General features: G+C 43.7%; 1 protein-coding gene across 5 annotated transcripts in view; it reads left to right on the forward strand.

The window, feature by feature from the left end:
* The first annotated feature begins 16 nt into the window (after window positions 1-16).
* DDX31 (DEAD-box helicase 31) overlaps window positions 17-21,131 on the forward strand; it is a 136,115-nt gene continuing 115,000 nt past the window's right edge. For 4 of the 5 annotated variants that reach the window (XM_082468150.1, XM_082468148.1, XM_082468151.1 and 1 more), the window contains exons 1-11: window positions 17-479; window positions 5,445-5,701; window positions 5,808-5,883; window positions 6,897-6,940; window positions 8,253-8,323; window positions 9,272-9,336; window positions 15,863-15,907; window positions 17,245-17,286; window positions 18,090-18,154; window positions 19,707-19,826; window positions 19,943-20,049. In XM_082468150.1, the coding sequence (XP_082324276.1) occupies window positions 384-479; window positions 5,445-5,701; window positions 5,808-5,883; window positions 6,897-6,940; window positions 8,253-8,323; window positions 9,272-9,336; window positions 15,863-15,907; window positions 17,245-17,286; window positions 18,090-18,154; window positions 19,707-19,826; window positions 19,943-20,049 (988 nt within the window). In that variant the 5' untranslated portion in view covers window positions 17-383. Of the gene's footprint in view, window positions 484-5,444; window positions 5,702-5,807; window positions 5,884-6,896; window positions 6,941-8,252; window positions 8,324-9,271; window positions 9,337-15,862; window positions 15,908-17,244; window positions 17,287-18,089; window positions 18,155-19,706; window positions 19,827-19,942; window positions 20,050-21,131 lie in introns of all 5 variants that reach the window. The other variant, XM_082468149.1, reaches the window with a different exon arrangement.

Below are 21,131 nucleotides of genomic sequence, written 5' to 3' on the forward strand. Positions count from 1 at the left end.
CTAAGGTGCTGAGGGAACAATAACCCGGCGGCAAAGGAAGGAAACATTGGTTCGATGGGGCACGTCTCTTCTTGTTTCTCAAAGGAATTCAAAGAACTGCACGGCATGAACTGTGGGGTTGAGTGTGACTTGACACCCCCCTGCCATAGGCCAAGCCACGAGGGACGCCAAACGGGGCGGCCGCCTCGGCCTGGGGCCCCGGGGCCGCGGCTTCGGTCTCTAGTAGCGCGGGGCCGTGTGTTCGCGGGCTCTTTGGGACCCGGAAGGCGCGCGGGCGCAGGACCCGGCGGGGCAGCTACGCGGGGTCCTCGCGCACGTCTCACGTGGGTCCGAGCGGAGTGGAGGTCCCGGTTCGTGAGGTCTCGACTTGCTTCTCCGCCGGCATGGCAGCAGCCGACGGAGTGCTTCCCCGCGTTCCCGAGTCCCGGGCCGCCGTCCCCACGACGTCCTCCAGACCCCGCCCAGCCCAGTCGAGGCGGGTGAGTTCTGACCCGGTTTCGGATTCGTTCGCACCCGGGGCCGCGGCGCGCCGGGACCTACCGCCTTGCCTCTCGGTCGGGGTTCGAATTACTTGCGGAGTTAAGAGGGGAAAGTCAGATATCGGGCAGCTCCTGGAGTCGCTGAGCAGCACGTGTCTGAGACCGGGACACCATTCTGCGGAGACGTTCTTGGAGGGAGCGGAGCGGGTGTAGACGGGCGGGAGCTGGCGCGGGCTGCTAATTGGAGGCAGGGATCTGAGACTGTCACTCGGAGAAGTTAGGAACTGACGCTCGCGCGAGAGGCCCAGCTTGTCACTTACCAAGCGCATCTCTAAACTTTCAGCCGCCCTTTCCTCGACTCTAAGGGTCGTTTGTTTCGGGAATGAGGACTGGAGACTAGAAATTTCTTTGAAGAGTTTTCAAAACTGGGGTGTATTTTCATCCACGTGCAGTGAAGGGGGAAAATAAAATACAACTCATCAATATAATCCCCTCATTACGTGAGAAAAAGATGCCTTAAATTTAACCCAAGCCAGAGCTGAAAATTGGTTTAGGATGGTTGGCTTAGCTCCTAGGAAAGAGGAGGGCTGCAGGGCAGAAATCTGTTGGAAAATCATGTTGCCTTAATGACCAGGAAGGTTACAGTTTGGTGCCATGGAAAGTGTGTGTGTGTGTGTGTGTGTGTGTGTGTGTGGCGGGGGGGCGGTTCTCGAACAAGCATCACTTTATGCCATTGAAAAATTGCCAAAGTTCGGTTCAGTTCCTTTCAACCAATGTGGTGACGCTGAAACTCCTTGAGTTCATATAAGCTTACATCAGCTCATACCCACTGTCTGGATTATTGTCTAGATTTTTTTTTAGTGATAATCAACTTCAGGATTTAGAGGCTTGTAAGGACTTTTCAGCTGGGTGATGTTGTAGCTGCATCTATGCCGAGGGGGCGGGGAAGTATCAGTACCAAAGAGCCAATTGGGAACGTGGAATTTGGAGTGGGGTAGACCTGGGATTTGACCTTGCAACATGCTAGCTCTGTGACCTTGAAGAAATTACTTCACCTCTCTGATCCTCACTTTTCCTATCCATAAAATGAGAACAATAATTTCTACTTCATATAAGGCTATTATGAAGATTAAATGAGATAATATACATAAAGACTCCATACGTTTTCTGGCCCATAGGAGCACTTAATACATGTCAATTATTTTTAAAAAAAGTCATCTTGGCTCCATTTTGGGTAATAGAATTGCTACATCAGGAGGTCAGTAGGGTGCTTGTGCCATGTACATGCCTAGTAACTAACACATAGAAAGCACTTAGTAACACTTTGTGGAGTGAGTTGAATAAATAAATGTAAGCTATCTGGTTTTATGATTGCTTGAACCACTGTGTCAAAAAGATATTAATCAGGTGATGATCACTGTCTGCAGTGGCCTTGTCTGCACCTACATTTTTGTTTATGTCTTGAATGAGAATTATGTATATGCTGATCAAATTTGCTAGTAGCCTGAATTTGGGTTGAGTAGCTCATATACTGGACTTGGAAAGACCTTGACAGCTTAAATTATTCTCTATCTAATGCTATGCAGAATGTTTTTTCTAAAAAAAAAAAAAGAAAAGAAAAAAATACAAATTTATTGTAGGAAATTTGGAAAGTAAATGAAAAAAAAAAACAAAACCCACCCATGATTGTCATACTCAGAGATAACTCTGGGTAACATTGTGGTATATATCCTTCTGGAAAACAAACAGAACAAAATTGGGATCAAACTATACATGATGTTTTCTAACCAAACAAGATACATTTTCTAACCAAACAGGATACATTTACTAGATGATGTTGTAGCATTGTTGTTAGGAACCCAGGGCGTGGAACTAGTGTCTGGGCAAAGCCTTGATCCCTCAGTGATCCTGGGGCAGATTACCTCACTCCTCTGCCTCCGTGTTCTCATCTTAAAATGGGATGATGCCAGTACCCTATGGATAGATGACATCATTCGTGTAAGTATTTAGTATACTCCCTGGTGTATAGTAACTACTGAATACGTTTATTAATATCAAAGACGTGGCATGTAGACTGTTAGGGCGGGATGGACCCTAGAGGTCACCTGCAATAATCCCCTCATTAGGCAGGTGTGGGAGCAGACTCAGGGACTTGCTTGTTTTTAGAAGATCCAGATGTGTCCCTGCTCTTCTCTGCTCAAATGCCACCTCATGAAGCATTCCTGTATCTTTGCCTCCCTTCCCCTCGCTGTGGGGCAAAGGAAGGAAACATTGGTTCGATGGGGCACGTCTCTTCTTGTTTCTCAAAGGAATTCAAAGAACTGCACGGCATGAACAAAATACAAATTTATTGTAGGAAATTTGGAAAGTAGATTAAAAAAAAAAACAAAACCCACCCATGGTTGTCATACTCAGAGATAAGTCTGGGTAACATTGTGGTATATATCCTTCTGGAAAACAAGCAGAACAAAATTGGGATCAAACTATACATGGATTTCATGTTTTGTGCCCAAATAACCCTTTGTCCATACCTCTTCTGTAGTACAAATATAGGTTTGGATTTGCGATTTTACACTTTTGTCCCTTCCACTAGTCTGTGACTTCTTCAAGGGCTTGTCTAATCTTTGTATCTTCAGAACCAAGCTACTTGACGGTGGTCAGTTTTTTAAATGAATGTGTTGTGGATGCTGGTGGGGTGCGGGGGAACTACCAAGTAGAATAGATCCAGATCACGGAAAAGGATAATTCCATCACGTGTTATTCATTAATCTTACAGTTATTTATTGAGCACTTACTTTGTGCCAGACGTGGTCCTGTGCAGGGGATTCAGTGCTATCTGGGACAGGCTTGTCCATTTCTTCCAATCTAATGGGGAAGACAGACATCACACAATGAATTGCGTGCTGTATTTATTATTTTACTGAGTGCTGCAAAGGAGAATAAGGGTGCCAGGAGAGCCAAGAACAGGCACCCTGGTTTGACAGGTGGAGAGAGGAGGTCAGGAAAGCCTCTTCTGAGGACGCAGCAGGTAGCCCTAGATCTGAAGGATGAGTATGAGAGGAGGGCTGGGGACATGGGTGTAGGAGTAACATGTGCAAAGGCCCTGAGGAGAGAAGGAGCTTGGTACATTCTAGGAATTTAAGGAAGTCCAGGACAGCAGAGGGTAAAGCTGAGACTGGTGAGATGGGCAGAGGTTAGATTCTAAAGGGCTTTGTAGCTCGCATTACACATTTTCAATTTTAGCCGAGCAATGGAAAGCCTGCCTGATACTGTGCTTAACTCGGAACACTTGCCTGTTAGAGAGAAGTTGACATGGGAATAAAGAGTGACCGGGATGGGAAGGGATCTAAAGTTTGTGTCCTGTTTGGGATATTTAGTCCAAAGAAGGAGGAAAAAGAGGAGTTCTGTGATGAATGAAGGAATGTTACCTACAAGAGTTGCTGCAGAAAGCAAACTGCAAACTAGTAGGTGGGTCTTCCAGGAGACAGGTCTTGCCTGGATGTCAGAAACAGCTTCCCAGCCCCTAGAACTTGGTTGGGGACAGAATGGGCTGCCTCATGGGATGGAGAACAGTAGGAGGAGGTGTAGGCAGGAGCTGCAGGGCCACCTGTCAGGGGGTCTGGTGATGGGAAGTCCACACATGCGTCGGGGGGAGAGGCCTTTGGGCCTTTTTGTGCTCCAAGAGCCTGTGGGTCTGTAAACCAGGTAAGATCTGCACATTTCATTCCGTCTTACAAATGATTCAAGGGACCTGAAACTTGACTTCATCTCTTTTTAGTCTGAAAATTTGAGACTTGGTAAAAATAAATTTGTAAAATTTGTAAAATGAAGCAGGTCAGTACCTACTTCATTAATACTAAATATTAATACTAAATATTTGAAGTTGTATGTATCGAATTACTTACCTATAGGAGCCCTTAGGGTTGCCAGGAACAAAGAACTATTGTTATTGCTAGGTTAGTCAAAAGCTGACAGTCACGGCTAAAGCAAGCTGATGTGTACACAGAAGTCATGATTTCAAGCCAAGAGGAAAATAACATATTCCAAGAGAAACCAGAACTCCACAGTAACAATTCCTAGCTACTCACAGGATGTTTTTATATTCATGTGTAATGTAAATTGGAAGAGAAGGCCAAGGAAAATAGAGGAATTGGATGAACTTCTCCTAGGGGAAGTTTGGACATCATACATTTAACAACATTCATGTTATGGAAATGAGAAGCAACAGGCAAGAAAATGTCTCGTATTGTAGCCTGTAATCGGCGATCAGACAGGGAATGGAAAGGCGAGGAGAGTTGGAAGTAATTGCAGTAGAGGTGATGGATGGAGCTGAATTCTCATTTGGAATGGAAACGGTGAGGAGGAATCGTCTCCAAGCCATCTGAATCTGGGGGAGCAGCTTGAGGGCAGAGAATGACGGCGATCCAAGCGCTCTGGGGTGGAGCGGTAATAAAGGTTTCCGCTTCCTGGGCATACGCTGGGATGCACCATCCCACATGTCATCACCGATGGGCTTTGTTGGCGGCAAGATAAAAGATTCATTTCCCCTCTTCCTCGTCCTTGTCATGTGCGTGGATTCCTAGAGATCTGGATTGACTCAGCTTGCACTCTTCTCAAGGTGGGTCATCTCCTCCCCGCAAACAGACTCCATTTGTTAAAATTCAGCCTGAAAAATGTTTCTCCCTTCTTGATTATCTTGGTGGAGTTGAAGGTTAAGATGATTGGTGAGGTCTAGTAGATGGATCAGCTGAGGTTTGTGGGTGTTTTTTTTTTCCCTTTTTGGGGGAAAAAAAAGGGCTGAGTCAAAGAATCTGATTGCAGACCCTAAACTGTTGTTTGACATATGGGGCGTAATGGTCTCTGCAGGGAGAGATGCAATTCTGTGGGCAGTCAGGCTTCACTCTGAGGTCTGTTTTCATGGACTAATGCATCTCTTGTCGCTCTTTCCTTTTGGGAACGACGCAGCAAGCAGCGGCCACCAAAAGAAAATACCGAGCGTCCAGTGAGGCTCCCCCAGCGAAACGGAGGAGTGAAACATCATTTCTCCCGGCCAAGAAAACTGCTGCTAAAGAAACTCCAAGGACTTTTAAGGGGAAGGCACAGAAAACGTTTTCTCCCAAGAGGTCCTCAGGTGGTGCGAGTGATGGAAACCAGGAACGGAAACCGGGCATTAAGACTTCATCCCTGTTTAAAAACAACCCTGAGATTCCAGAACTCCACAGGTATGTCCACGTGTAGACGCCCTTCGAGAATAAAAGGAATTAAGTGTCTTCTGCCTTTTTCTTTGTTTCTTGGAACTGATGCCCGCGTCTTGTTCGTCATTTGCAGACCTGTAGTAAAGCAGGTGCAAGAAAAAGTGTTCACTTCAGATGCTTTTCAAGCCCTGGACCTCCACCCACATCTAGTAAGTATCCCTCCGTGTTTTATTGGTCTGTCGATTTTTTCGGTCTGTTTGTTTATTCAGAATGTCTGTGAAATTACAGTTCTAGGAAGAAAAAAAATCAAAGAATGGTTATTTTTGCATCAAGTTACCTGGATGAACTCAGATTGATAAGATGCTCTTCCAGGACCGTTCACGTGAACTTACGAGTCTGTTCACTGTTCCCACCCCACTCCCCCTTTTTTTTAAAGAACTCTGAAGACTTGCCTCACCTAATTCATTTTAGGACTGAGACTCCACATATCGAACTTGAAATCCACCTCATATTACTGGGTAGATAACGACATCAGGGCTATTCTGGGTGGCTGATGTCACAGGGACCTTAGGAGAGGGAACTGAACCGGCATCTTGCTGTTAAGGGAGTTATAAAGAATTGAAGGAAGAAGGGGCTCTTTAAACATGCATTTGCTACAAACAAATGGACACTCAAAAAAAAAAAAAACAACAAAAAAACTGTGAATGAGTGTTCCAGCCTTATTTATGAACGAGGTGAGAAACATACTTTCACTTTTAGGGAGTCTGGATTTCCTTGGCTCATATGGTCATGGCTTACCTACTCCTTCTTTCGGGTGGGTTACCTCTACTTGCTTTCTCACCTACAGGTTGGAGTGGGGTTTCCCAGCCTGGGTACCGTGCACGTCTGGGGATGGGGACCCTGTGTGACGGGGGCTGCCCCGTGCGTCGCAGGATGTATGGCGGCGTCCTGTGCCGCTACTCACTTAACGCCAGTAACATCCCCACCCCCAGTTGTAACAACCAGCGATTTCTCCAGGCATTGGGAGGTCCGGGGGAGGCAGTGCTCAGAACCACCCCCAGCTGAGAACCACTGGGTTAGAGGAACTTGATTTGATCGTGGTCATCCATTTTTACCCCAGTATTTTCCCCTTTTTTGCATCCTTATTTGCATTAAATATATTTGTACCAAAAAATTTGTTAAAGAAAAGTTTTTTTGTTTTTGTTTTTGTCTTTTCTCTTAGATTTCCACAATAAATACGGTCTTAAAAATGTCTAGTATGACCAGGTAAGAGCTCCGGGTCAGTCTTGATTTTCTCAGGATTTAAGTGGGTATAAACAGATGAAATCTGAATTGTCTGTGAAGGACAGCAAACTCGTGTCTTGGCATTAGAGAACAGGCCAGATTATTGACCCTCGAGGGCTTGGTAGCCGCTCAGCTTCCCCACCTGGGAGATGGAGGGACTGGGTCTCCGTCCCCTTCTGCCCTCAGCTCTAAACTGTAAGAGATCTCTGCTCCAGAAGATGGTCTGCATAAGATCCCACTGTTGTCTGTGCTTCCTGAAAATCACTTGTCTAGAATACAGAATTTATCTTGTCATTTCTTAGTAGTAAGAATTAGAGTCAGCTACAAGATAGGAGTAAATACTTAGTTGGATATAATGGGATGCTGAAAAAAGCTCTTAGATGTTAGTGACAACTCCTGGAAAACAGAAATAGAGTGGTGACAGGTGTGGGGCAGAGATGACCCCCTCTCTTTGAGTAGGTATGCTTCTGTACATTTTAATAAGTCACCTTTCACTTAGAAGTAAACATTAATGAGTATCAAAGAATAAAATAAGGAACCCCTTTATTATTTTTTTGTTCAGTTTTATCAACCAAATTTAAGTGTGCTTTCCATACCCTTTTGGGTTTTTTTTTTATTTTATTGAAGTATAGTTGATTTACAATGTTGTGTTAATTTCTGCTGCCCAGCAGAGTGATTCAGTTATACGTATATATTCTTTTTCATATTCTTTTCCATTGTGGGTTAGCATGGGATATCGAATATAGTTCCCTGTGCTGTACAGTAGGACTTTGTTGTTTTAGTTGTTTGTTTTTGAAGACACACGTGGACACACATCTTACTGTGTCCGCAACAGTCAGATTTGGTTTTCTAGAGAACGGACAGCAGTTCCTGGCTGTCTGCGTGGCTCACAAGCTTCCTTTCATTCTTCTGCTTGGGAATCTTTCCATAATGTTTTATTGTTTCCTATTCCCTGGTTCAGAAGGCAGGAGAGTGTGTGATGTGCTTTTGTGGTGGCTCCAGCTTGTCATCAGGCCTGTCCCATTTTTCTCTTTAAGTACTCTAATAGAGCGGCCAGTCTCTGGCTTGCCTCAACATTTGCAGCCCCAAAAGTTCCAAAAATTTAGCTGAGGTTTTATTCTTCTAACCGTCAAAGGTTTCTCAGCCCTTCCCATGACTGTTTAGGTAACCTCTGAGGCGGCAGGTGATAGAGCCTGGGGTCATTGCATTTTGTGTATCTTGCATCTCTGCGTGTAAACATGGGCAGGTGGTAGTTTATAGATAATCATGTGCTTTTTCTTTTGGGCGGCCCAAGCGTTCAGAAGCAAAGTATCCCTGTGTTGCTGGAAGGCAGAGATGCTCTCGTGAGATCCCAGACTGGCTCAGGTCAGTTGTCATTTGATTTCTGCCCTTCCTTCCTCCCTTCCTCGTGTGGTGGGTTGTGTAGTGAGGTGTCTTTCGTGGTGGTGGCTGCTTTGTTTGGTTTGGGGGAGGGGCGGCCACGCTTGCTTCTGATTAGAGCCCTGAAAGGAAGGGGATGATCAATGGGGCCCGTGATCAGGAATGATCAGGAAGGAGTCAAGTCCGCTGTCATTTCTCAGAGCCCATCTCAGGGCTTTGCCTGGTCCCACCACCTATGGCCAGAGCTGCCTGCCTTCACTCCAGTGGGCGATGACTCTTTCCTTCTGGTATTAAAACAGTCCTGCTGTGAGCACACACTGATCGGATGCTAGTTGTTTTGCTAGAACATGGAACACCGTTCTGGCGCGTTCCAGAACAGTCTGGACTTGCTCTTCTGACCCTCGTGTGCTCTTAGTGGCAGGTCAGCTGTTCTCTGCTCCCCCAGCTCAGCCACCTTTCAGGTGGGTGGAAGCCCAAACTTTTTGCCATCCTTGGTTTCTCCTTGGTCTTTAGAGGCCAGCTCTGGGGTTTCAGACTGGCTGGCTCCTCACCACGAAAGCTCCACGAAGACACTTACTTGAGCACGGAAGCCCCTTTGAGAGGTTGAGGTGACCCCAGAGGGGGAGTTTTCTAGTTTCTAGGGACAGTCATTGAGTTGAGCTTCTGTGTGACCTTGGAAATGTACCATTGTCTGCCTTGTTAGACGTCAAAGGAGCTGAAGGTGCAGGTTTGTTAGAAGTACTGAATTTACAAAGCAGCGCTAGGAGTTGTGGCAGACAGGTGACTTCCGTTTCCACCTGGATGTGAGTGCACTTTTCCTGTCCCCAGACTTTAGGACGGCCCAGAGGTAGCAGCGCCGGTTCGTTTACTGTCTTTGGTTTTCTGACATCTACAGGCTCTGTGATTTTGATTGCTCTTGTACTTTTTTAAAAGGTAAAACTCTTGCCTATTGCATCCCTGTGGTCCAGTCTCTTCAAGCAATGAAATCCAAAATACAGGTGAGTAGAAAGTGTGTTTTTCTGGGAATTCCCTGGCAGTCCAGTGATTAGGATTCGGCACTTTCACTGCTGAGGGCCTGGGCTCAATCCCTGATCGGGGAACCAGTATCCTGCAAGCCACGTGGCATGGCCAAAAAAAAAGAAAAGAAAGTGTGTTTTTCTGTTATTGTTCACAGTGCGTATGAAGCCATCAGATTGAACCAAAGCAGGAGTATTGGGACCAAAAGAATCTTTTCGCTTAGCTTTGTTTTCCCACCTCTTTTTAGTTCATTTATTACATAAGCATGTTGCATCTGAAGACCGTGCCCAGAGTGGAATAGAATAAATATAAACAAATGTAACCATCATCCTAGTAGGTCTAATAGGGAATGTTTGTAAGATGCTCCCCCTGTGTCAGACGTCGTGCCGAATGCTTTGCTTGTGTTGTCTTCTTGACTCTCTAACTACCCCAGTCCCACTGAGTTGGAAGGTACTACTATTACCTTGATTTTTTTTAAAAAAAAAAGAGGCTTGAGGAAGTTAAATAACTTCCTAAGGCCGTGCAGGGAGTGATTGTGGAGCTGGGTTTCCACCTCCATTCTCTTTGGCTCCAGAGGCCAAGCTCTTCTGACTGAGAAAGGTGAACATTGTGTTGAAAACAGTGGTTTGTCATGAATAGTAGAAGTGAAAATAAGTACCCAATTAGCGGGTGTGACAGTTGGGCCACCTTGTATTTAGTATTTTCTAGGACTTATCTTTAGTTGCGAAACATACTTAGCGCCTGGGCCAGAGGGGCCAGAACTGGGTTCCTTGGAATGGTCCCCTAGGAGGCCGTGTGACTGCCATGTTCCGTAGGCATAGGTGTCATCTCAAAACCCAGCCCAGAATCTCACAGATACACCCTGGTTATTCTCAGTTGAGAGGAGACAGTGAGATCAGAAATAGGAAGAGAGATGGGTTCACAAACAGATGACGAGCTAGTTGGTTACTTTTTCCTCAGTTGGGACATGCAGAATTAGATGTGTATTGAGCCTGCCTGTTACTTGAAAAACAAAATAAATAATGATGGTCTTGGATTACAGCCCACCGTCTAAAACAAATACCTATTGAGTCCAAGCTGATATAAATGAATTATTGAATAAGTAGGTGGGACGAGGGGAAGCCCTTCCTTATACTAGAATTCCAGTGAATACTTGTAGGACATCATCATTTGGCAAATGACACAGGAATCATCAGAGATGCTAAAATGAGTGGATTAAAGCGTGATGAAAATGGGATATTTACACAGTCTCAAAGTACGTATCCAGAAGATACAGGAAAATAATGGTAACTTTACAGTGGGGAAGGCTGGCTGACGCCACCTTAACCAAGTGGTTGGATGGGGCCTCACCCGTGCCGGGATGTGTCGGCCTAATGTGTCTCCTGAGAGGCGCACGAAGGATGAAACAGTACTTCTCTGGTTTTCTTGCCAAAAATGCACAACTCTAATTTAATCGTAAACATCAGACAAAGCCGAATCAAAGGACATTCTACAGAGTGACTGGCCAGTACTCTTCAAAAGTATTAAGGTCACAAAAGACAAAGAAATACTAAAGAGCTACCCCAGAGTAAAAGAGACGAAGGAGTCATGACAACTAAATGCTGCGTGGTCCTGAATTGGGTCTTAGTCTGGAAAAAGCATGTTAATAGGTCAGTTAACGAACTTTGAATAAGGTGTATAGATTAACTGATAGTAGTGAATCAATGTTAATTTCCTATTTGATCATTGTATTGTGATTTTGAGAATCAATATCATATAAGGAAGCTGGGAGAAGGGTGTAAGGGAGTTCTTTGAACTATTTGTGCAATTTTTTGTAAGCCTGAAATTATTTCAGAACAAATACGTTTAAATGTTATTTAAACTTTGTTTAAATGATTTTTAAATCAATAAATGCTACACAATCATCCAAATGGTGGAACCTTGTACAGTTATTAAAAGTGCTGTTTTCTTCAATTACTATTTGTGCGCTTGACAGGCATTCTTGCTATGTTAAAAAGGCAGGTTATAAAGCAGTATGTATAATACGACTCCAATTTCATAACTAATAATTATATATATATACATAAATATATATGTGTACACACACAAAGATGAGAAAGATAACTTTTCAATCTAATGCTGGTTTTCTCTGAGGTGAGTGAGTCGGAATTCTGTTTCCTGCAGGTGAGTGATGTTTTCTTCCATTGGGCACTTTGCAGTGCGGTGGTTCATACAAGGGCCTTAGCATCGTACCCGGTGTAGGTTAGAGAAGAAATGTGAATTATTAGACCAGTGTGGTAAAGTCTCATCCGTTTAGATACTCCAGGAGAGCTTCTAGTAGAGGGTTTTTTCTTCCTGGAAAGTTGCAGAGTTTGGGCGTCTATTTGATCTGGCGTGGGTCCTACAGTTCTGGCCCAGCTGTCTCATTTGCTGGATCCGTGAACGGAGGACGGGAGACCTGCGATTACCTTCCCCAGGTGGACAGCATTTTGGGGGCTCTGCTCAGATCCTGGGTCTGAGTGTGACGTGAGCGCATCCCCTCATCCTTGTGTGCCTCGTGGGGGATCACGGCGGTGCCTGTGTCCTGGGGTTGCCAGGAGGATTCAGGGGGTCAGCGCACGGGGAGAGTTGAGACCTGCTTCCAAGCGCCTGGTGGTGATAGTACCCGCTCGCTGAGTCTCCACTATCACTGTCAGCAACAGGGACGTGTGGCTGGTTTGAAGGGCAGTGTTCTGTTTTGTTTTGTTTTGTTTTTAATTTTATTCATTTATGGCTGTGTTGGGTCTTCGTCTCTGTGCTAGGGCCCTCTCCAGTTGCGGCAAGTGGGGGCCACTCTTCATCGCAGTGCGCGGGCCTCTCACTATCGCGGCCTCTCTTGTTGCGGAGCACAGGCTCCAGACGTGCAGGCTCAGCAATTGTGGCTCACGGGCCTAGTCGCGCCGCGGCATGTGGGATCTTCCCAGACCAGGGCTCAAACCCGTGTCCCCTGCTTTGGCAGGCAGATTCCCAACCACTGCGCCACCAGGGAAGCCCAAGGGCAGTGTTCTGAATTGCTTAGATTCAGAGCATTAACCAGCCATGTCGTTGTTCTTATTTACTCAAGTATTTTTTTAATATCAATAACAGCTTGTTCTATTAAAGATTGGAATATTCTGTAGAGATGATTTAACAAGCCCAAATTTAATTCACTTATTTCAAGTGATGCTCAGTACAGGCCCTTGGAGTTCATTGTAAACAGATTTGACCTGTAAAAAAAACCTATCTTGAGGGAGCAGCAAATTCAAGGCACCGGCAGAGTCTTCAGTTACTTTAGTGACGGAATGAAAATGGACTGCTTTTCTGTGTTTTCACACTTTCAGCTCTTTGGGCTCTGATTTTGTTTAACATCCCATCCATCCTTCCTCACTCACTTCTGCCCTGCGAGGAATTGATTGGTCTTTCTTCTTCTCTGTGTAGTAACACCTTTTGAAATGTCAGAATCTCTAACACTGCTGTGTTGATACCGTTGTACTAACATGTTTACTGTTCCTCGCCCGGCTTCAGCGCAGTCTCGCAAAGTCGATGTTGAGTACAGACGGCTGTAGTTTGAATTCCAAATCCTTTTCTCCTTGTGGGAAATGTTTCCTATGCAAAATATGAAAACCATATTTGTAACTTAGTTTGCTGCTAAATCTGTGCTTAGCTTCTGCACTAACGTATTCAATTCATTCCCTAAGTGTCTGTGAGCGCTTTGGAGGTGCAAGGCACTGCTGACTTCCTGGCCCTTATTATGAGATTACTTTGTTTTCTTCTATTATTGTTACTGTTATTTGTAGGTATAATGTACATGTTAAAAAAATTTGAAGAGCACCAAAAAATATGCAGTGACAAGTAAGTCATTCTACTGCCCCTTGCCCTGAGTGGCACAGTTCTTCTCTCAGGATGGGATGGTCCTTATCACCAGTCTCTTGTTTAATCCTTCCAAGGATATTCTTTGCATATAAAGCAAATCTGACTATACATAGTTCCCCTCCCCCTTTTGTTGAAGTTTTTGTTTGGTACGCAAATGGTTGCTTGCTGTGCATGATTGTCTGTGCCTTGCTTTTGTTCACTTAATACGTTTTGGGGATGGTTTCTTATCAATACCGTGTTGACCCGCCTTGTTTTTTTAATGGCTGCCTAGTCTTCCACTGTAAGTATGTACCATAAATTATTGAGTCATTCCCTCATTGGTGGAATTTACATGTGTTCAACATTTTGCTACAAATAAAGCAATTAAACAACTTCTTTTTTTTTTTTTTTAATAAATTTATTTATTTATTTTTGGCTGTGTTGGGTCTTCGTTTCTGTGCGAGGGCTTTCTCTAGTTGCGGCGAGCGGGGGCCACTCTTCATCTTGGTGCACGGGCCTCTCACTATCGCAGCCTCTCTTGTTGCGGAGCGCAGGCTCAATAGCTGTGGCTCACGGGCCCAGTTGCTCCGCGGCATGTGGGATCTTCCCAGACCAGGGCTCAAACCCGTGTCCCCTGCATTGGCAGGCAGATTCCCAACCACTGCACCACCAGGGAAGCCCAAACAACTTCTTTATACACACGTATGAGTCTCTCTTTTTGAGAAATTCCTATAAGTGGAATTTGCATTTTTATTTGGTAGATAATACCAAAATTGATCTTTAAAGGAGTTATACCAACTTGGATTCCCACCAACAGTGTATAAGAGTTCCTGTGTGCCTGTGCCTTTATCAACACTATCGGCTGTTTTATTTTTGCTCATTTGACAGGGGAAAAATATTGTATCATAGTTTTGATTTGAATTTCTCTTAGGAGTAAAGTTGAGCATCTTTTCTTACATTTAAAAGCCATATTTTGAATTCTTATTTCCATAAATTAGCTGTTATATCCCTCTCCATTTTTCTATTTGAGTTGTTGGTCTTTTTTATTTTTACTTTTAATTGAATTACAAACCTTCTTTATAAACTAAGAAATTGGCCCTTTCTCTTATATGTGGCATATTTTTTTCCCCACGTTGTCATTTGACTCAATTTTCTTTAGGTATTACTTTTCCATTCTGAAATTTAAAAATTGTTATGTAATAAAATTTATCAGAGTTTTATAGCTTCTGAGTTTTATGTCATCTGTAAAAAGGCCAAATTAATTCCAACTTTATTTTTCTAACTTAATTTTTTTTCTAAAAGGACATTTGAATTTTCCATCTTTTCACTGCCGATATAAATTGCCTCTTATCATATTTCCTGACTTTCTATATGTATTTGATTCTATTCTAGGCTGTATTTGTTATTGTAATCTCTATGTGCTAGCATCAATTTTTTAAAACTATTGTAGATTGAAATTGTCTTATCATCTGATGTTGTTCAGAAATGTCTTGATTATTCTTGCACATTTATTTTTCCATATGAACTTTGAAATCAGCTTGTCTGGTTATATATATTATTTTTTATAGCCATATGTATGTATACTTGGGGCATTTTATAAATATTATATATTTATATATACATTATATAAATATTTCATATATCCATAAATATGCATGTTCATGGCATTTTTATTAGAATTACATAACATTTATGGATTGATTTAGGGGGAATTAGCTTATTTATAATATTGAGTCTTCTTATCCAAGAATAGGATACATTGTTCCATTTATTCAAATTTTATTTTATGTGCCTCAGAGGTATTTAAAATGTTTTATTGTATAGATTGTGTACATTTTTTGTGAAGCTTATTTTTTTTCACCTTTTTTGTTTTTTTGTTATTCTAAGTGTGATTCCATCTAACTTTCTGTGTTGGAAGGCTGTTGATTTTTCTGTATTAATTTTGTATTCAGCTAGTTGACTTGTCTTTTTTGTAGTAGAATTTCAAGTGGTTTCTTTTTTTTTAAATTTATTTAATTAATTTATTTTTGTCTGCATTGGGTCCTTGTTGCTGCGCACAGGCTTTCTCTAGTTGCGGCAAGCAGGGGCTACTCTTCGTCGCTGTGCACGGGCTTCTCGTTGTCGTGCCTTCTCGTGTTGCAGAGCACGGGCTGTAGGATGCGGGCTCAGTAGTTGTGGCACGTGGGCTCAGTAGTTGTGGCTCACAGGCTCTAGAACGCAGGCTCAGTAGTTGTGGCACACGAGCTTAGTTGCTCCGCGGCATGTGGGATCTTCTGGACCAGGGATCAAACCCGCGTCCCCTGCATTGGCAGGCGGATTCTTAACCACTGCACCACCAGGGAAGTCCTCAAGTCCTGATTTCTTAAGTTGTTTTTGTTTTTGTTGGTTTTGGGGTTTTTTTAGGATAAAATATCATCTGCTAATAATGACAACTTTACTTCCTACTTTCCAGATTTATACATATTTCTTTGTCTTTTCTGATTGCATGGGCCAGAACTTCTAGGTTAATGTTGCATAATCATGAGGGTCGTGGGCAGGCTTAGCTTTTTAATGAACTGCTTCTGATGTTTACAAGTGGCCACCCTTAATCTCCCCGTCTGGACCTCTGTGACCTGCGTTCATTCAACTAATGGCATTTCTTTCCTTCTGTGTCAACAGCGTGGTGACGGCCCCTATGCTCTGATACTAGTACCAACAAGAGAGGTAAGCAGTCCCACTTTCGGAGTGCTAAGCAAGTACTTTCAGTGATATTGTTGAATTTAAAAGTGGTTTTTACCATTTTTTCCCCTGCTGCACAAATCACTACACCCTTTCCTTTGCCCAGGAACCATCCTTCTGGCTCCTGACAAGAAGAAAAGTTCAAGTACTCTTTGAAAACCAGAAGTTTTTTGGTTTTGGAAAAGTGTTTCTCTGTTATCTAAAAACTAATGACACTATAAATTTCTGTCCTCATAAAAGGAATAATCACATTTTTGTACGTTGTTTTTTTCTTTTACAACTTAATTAAAAAATAAAAGCAGTTGACCCTACAAATGAACTTTTATTTTTTTAAGAAGCTACCAAAAATTTTACTCGTTTCTGAAAGTTAAGCTTCTTGATGTTTTTCTTCTTTCTTGGTGGAAAGCTCTTCTATCCGATTTATTTTATTTGCCTTCAGAGGCAATTTCAGATTAGGGTATCTGTTTCCTATGTCAAATGCTAATCACTTCCTTGCAGAGAATCGATCATGGCGATGTCGGTTTCTGTACCGCCTGCAGCATCCTGTCTCAGCTCCAGCCACTGAAGGAGCGGGCACGGAGCTATTTAAATTTTTACAGCAGCAAACTCGCTACTTCCCTGGGATGCTTCCTGAATACAAAACGTGTGGAAACTGTATATATATCCTTGGATAAAGGGATTATGTAGAGGCTTTGTTGATGGTTGTTAATGGTTATAAACTATTCAGTACATTAATTTTCTCTTTCTCTGGTTTCCACTGGGCTTGTTGGTTTTTTCTTTTTGTCCCCCTTTAATAAACTTGGGAAATGACCATCTCTGTCTTTAGCTACTGCTCTGCCCCAGCATAGCCTTAGGATATAGTCATGTCACCTGTAAAGGAACGTTCCCAAGGCTAGCCTGTTGCGTCACTGTGTGGTTTACCCCTTCACACATATTACATTCTCTCTCTTTCCAAAGGGAGCCAGGCTCAGGTTGACTCTGTTTCATTTTCTTCCATCCTTGTGTACCATAGACTGTACTTTTCTGTGTGGTACTCTGGGAATTTGAGCCAGCAGAGGGAGCACAGAACACTGTGTTTGTGTATGTCCGAGAAATAGATGTGATGTCTCTAGCCACATTCTCCAGACGGACAGTTTTCAGAATCAGTCTAAGAACAAGGTGTATTTCCCAAGTAGATTCTGTGTATAGGGCTTTTTAAAAAAAATCCTAACTTGAGGTCCAAGGTTGGATCCTTACCACTTTACACTGTCTAAATTTTTAAAAATAAATAAAATGGTAAGAAGGGACCTTGCTCATTAACTCTAACTTTTTAATATTTACAGCTGGCCCTACAAAGCTTTGATACTGTCCAGAAACTGCTTAAGGTAAGGCAAGCCATGAGTTCAGTTTTGTCTTTTTTTCCTGACTTTTTGAGGAAAGAGAAAGATACCACAGTCTTTTCTTTATTTTCAAAGAGCTAGGGATTACTGCAGTTTTCCTTGTATTCCTTGGATGTCTCTGCTCACCCCAGATACAGTTTGTAGGTTTTTATTGATCTGAACCTTACGAATCACCAATTTCTAGCTTAGTGAGATTATTAGTGTTTCCTGGTACTTCGGGTCCTGTAATCTGTTCATCATAGTCACTAGCAAGCCACCTACAGAGACTCACAGGTACAACCTTAAGGTGATCCAGTGAAAGCAACTTAACAAGCTGCAAGTAGGGTTTGTTTAAGAAAGAAGGGAGAGAAAGCTTCCAAGCCAAAGGCTGCCAGCCCACCGAATTAGACTGAGAATTGATCTTTCCTTTCTTTTATCACGAGTGGGAGTAAGGAAGCATTGTACTTGGGTTTGATCTTAACCAAAAAGGAAAAAAAAAAAGGCAATAGACTTACTGAATTGTGGTTTCAATTCAGGCTGTACAGGGAAAGGCAGAGAAGCTACTTGAATCACTTAAAAAGCCCACATTTCTCTCTTACAGTGTCAGAAGCTAGTCGCATAGGTATAATTTAAGTTACTGCTAATATCCATGGGCATGGCAAGGCCTAGGAATTGTGTCTGCACAGTAATACCTCCTGCAATGAAAAGCCGAGTCCTCCCTCACGACCTCCTTAAGGAAAGGGAATTTGGAATCAGCCTCTGCAGTAAATGGGGCTTTGCATTGATTTTGGTCTGATGTCTTTCTGTAGCCATTTACCTGGATTGTGCCTGGAGTGTTAATGGGAGGAGAGAAGAGAAAATCAGAAAAAGCCAGGTAGGGGGAGGTTTGTTTGTTGTTAATTCCTTTTAAAGGCTGTCCTGTCTTCCTCTTCAGTAAGGCTCTGGCCCTTCTCAGCCTGGGAGAGCCTTGTCTCAGATGATGGTTCCTAGTCCCAGTGTGTGGGGACAGATTGAGTCCCCAGGGAGTGGTCACTCTAAACGGTGCTGTTTTTTTAAATATTGGTGAACCTACCAGGGGCTCCCTTTTGATGTGGTCAGTAACAGATCGTTACCTTCTTAAATCTCAACCCCCACCCCGCCCCCGAGACCCACGGTCCCCCCTTGTTAAGGATGCGTCCCCCTTGACTCCCTTTTGTGGATATTGGGAGTTTGGGATTTTTGTTGTTTGATTTTACAGAAACAAGATTATAAACCTACATAATGCTTTGCATCTTGCTTTCTACACCCAAATACGTTGATTCCTAATTCTGTGTTAGAATTGGTAATGGGTGTCAGTAGAAAATTGTTGCAAGAAGTAAATTCCAAATTTTGTGCATTCTTTTAAAAACGTTTTTATTTTATTATAGCTTAATGTTTAGTAGTTATGCTCAACTATGTGTGTAGTCTGTAACTGAGGAGCAAATATTCAACTTGAAACCTTCAGGTATTGGTTAGGGTACGAGTCCGCTGTAACTAACAACAGCAGTGGCGCAAACAATATGGAAGTTTTTTCTTTTTCTTTCACATTTAAGAAGCGTGACGGTAGCCATCGGGACTGGCATGGTGCGTGCGCCAGCGTGAGGACCCTGGCTCATTCTGGCTTTTTGTGCCACTAAGTGAAGCTTCCATTTTCAGGCTTTCCTCATAGCGTTAGATAGTTGTTGGAGCTCCAGCCATTGTATCTGATTTCCTGCCAGTAGGAACAAAGATAATCATACCTCCTCTTTTTAAAGGTACTGGTGGGATTTGCATGCTCCCTTTATCCATTTATCTTATTGCCATAACATAGGCACGTGCCCACTTAATTACAAGGGCAGCTGGAAAATGTACTCAGCTAAAAGTTGTAGGCTTTTATTACTATGGACTGATGGGATGAAGGATGGTTGTGGAGTAAGAAGTTAGATTTATTCCACCTGGTCCATGGGGCAAGGCTAGGCCTATCGCATGGAAGTTACAACAAGGATCCAATATAAGAAAAAAGCATTCTAACCATTAAAGCACGTTGGCATGGGATAATGCATTCAGGTGGGAGGTTCCCCAGCACAGATGCCTTCAAGAACAGATTAGGTGACCATCTATCTGGAATATTCTAGGAAGCATCTATGGATCAGATAAAGGGCATTGGGTTATATAGTAAAGATTCCTCTGAGGCAATTTTAATAGGATTTCAGATCTTACAGTTATGTTTTGTAAGACAGAGAAACTTCAGAGAAAAATTAGAACTTAAATATATCTTTGTATCCACTTGTCATTACGCTTGTCATGATTTCAAGCTGTGGCATGTTGGCGCTGGCCATGAATGTCTCCTCCTTAGCCTTTTCCCTGTGTTTTCTATTGCTATGGCTCCATCTGATTTACTTTCTTTTATGATATATAATTTTAAACAGACTCCGGAAAGGAATAAATATCCTCATCTCAACTCCCGGACGCCTCGTGGATCATATTAAATCCACAAAGAACATTCATTTTCGTCGGATCCAGTGGCTGATTTTGGATGAAGCAGACAGGTGAGCCCTTCCAGGAAGTGGGAAAGGGCTGTTTCTGTGGTCTTTGCCGAAACTTCTGGAGCCCCTTAGTGTTCCCTTTATTCACGTAGATTAAAACTCCTCCCTTGACACCACAGAATCCTGGATTTGGGTTTTGAAAAGGACATCACGGTGATACTCAACGCTGTAAATGCCGAGTGCCAGGAACGACAGAACGTCTTGCTGTCGGCAACACTCACGGAAGGTGAGTTGGGAAGAAGTGCTGTTTGTTCTCAATGGAGAGGAAGGGCCTAGATGCGAGCTGCATTGTTTCCCAGCAGCGATTCTCAGCCTCGGTGGGGAGCGGGCGAGGAGGACGGTGTCCCGAGAGGACTGCTCTTCAAACCGTGTGTCCTGTGCTCCCGGCCTCCCTCTCCCATCATCCTGACTCTCTGGTCCCCAGCACGTGGGGAAAGGGAGAAGGGGCAGGTCCCAGGCCCAGAGCCCTCACAGGAGGGAGAGGCTGCTGTGCTCCGTCAGGGTGTGGAGGGGGCGAGGAGGCTGCCTGCCGCCCACCTGGTGGTCTCGTGAGGCTGTGATTGCGCTTGCTGCCCGCTGAGAGCAGGGCTCTTGTCCTGAAGGTGGTAACCTCTATCCCAGCTCATTTTTTGGTGTAATCACCCTGCCTTTCTCCTAAAGAGAAATCTGTCCTAAAGAATATATTCTGTAAGTTCATTTCTGTCTTTCCATCATCCTAAGATGGAATTTCTTAGCTCTCTTTTGTTGATGGGAACACCTAGGCTTGGAAAAGTTGTATCACTCTCCACCAGGACCCCCCGCACGTGACTCCCTGTCTGAGCGACAACTCAGCTCTCATGTTCTTATGTCACTTTACTCGGTTTACTAGTCTGCTCTGGTGCACACGTACCACATGCCATCCACGTGACCCACCAGCAGTTCTCATAGTGTATCCTGACTAACAGTGACTTTAAGAGATAATCCATGGGACTTCCCTGGTGGTCCAGTGGTTAAGAATCCTCCTTCCAACGCAGGGAACGCGGGTGGTCCAGTGGTTAAGAATCCTCCTTCCAACTCAGGGAACGCGGGTTCGATCCCTGGTCGGGGAACCAATATCCCACGTGCCGCGGGGAAGCTAAGCCCGCATGCCTCAACTACTGAGCCCAGGTGCCTCAACTAGAGAGCCTGCGCCTGCCCGCAAGCTACAGAGCCCACATGCTCTGGAGCCCAAGCACCACAACTACGGAGTCCACGCGCCACAACTAGAGAGCCCGCGTGCTGCAACTAAGACCCGACGCAGCCAAAAATAAAATAAATAAATATTAAAGA

The sequence above is a fragment of the Balaenoptera physalus genome (assembly GCF_965194825.1).
Source record: "Balaenoptera physalus genome assembly, chromosome: 7".
Taxonomy (NCBI): Eukaryota; Metazoa; Chordata; class Mammalia; order Artiodactyla; family Balaenopteridae; genus Balaenoptera; species Balaenoptera physalus.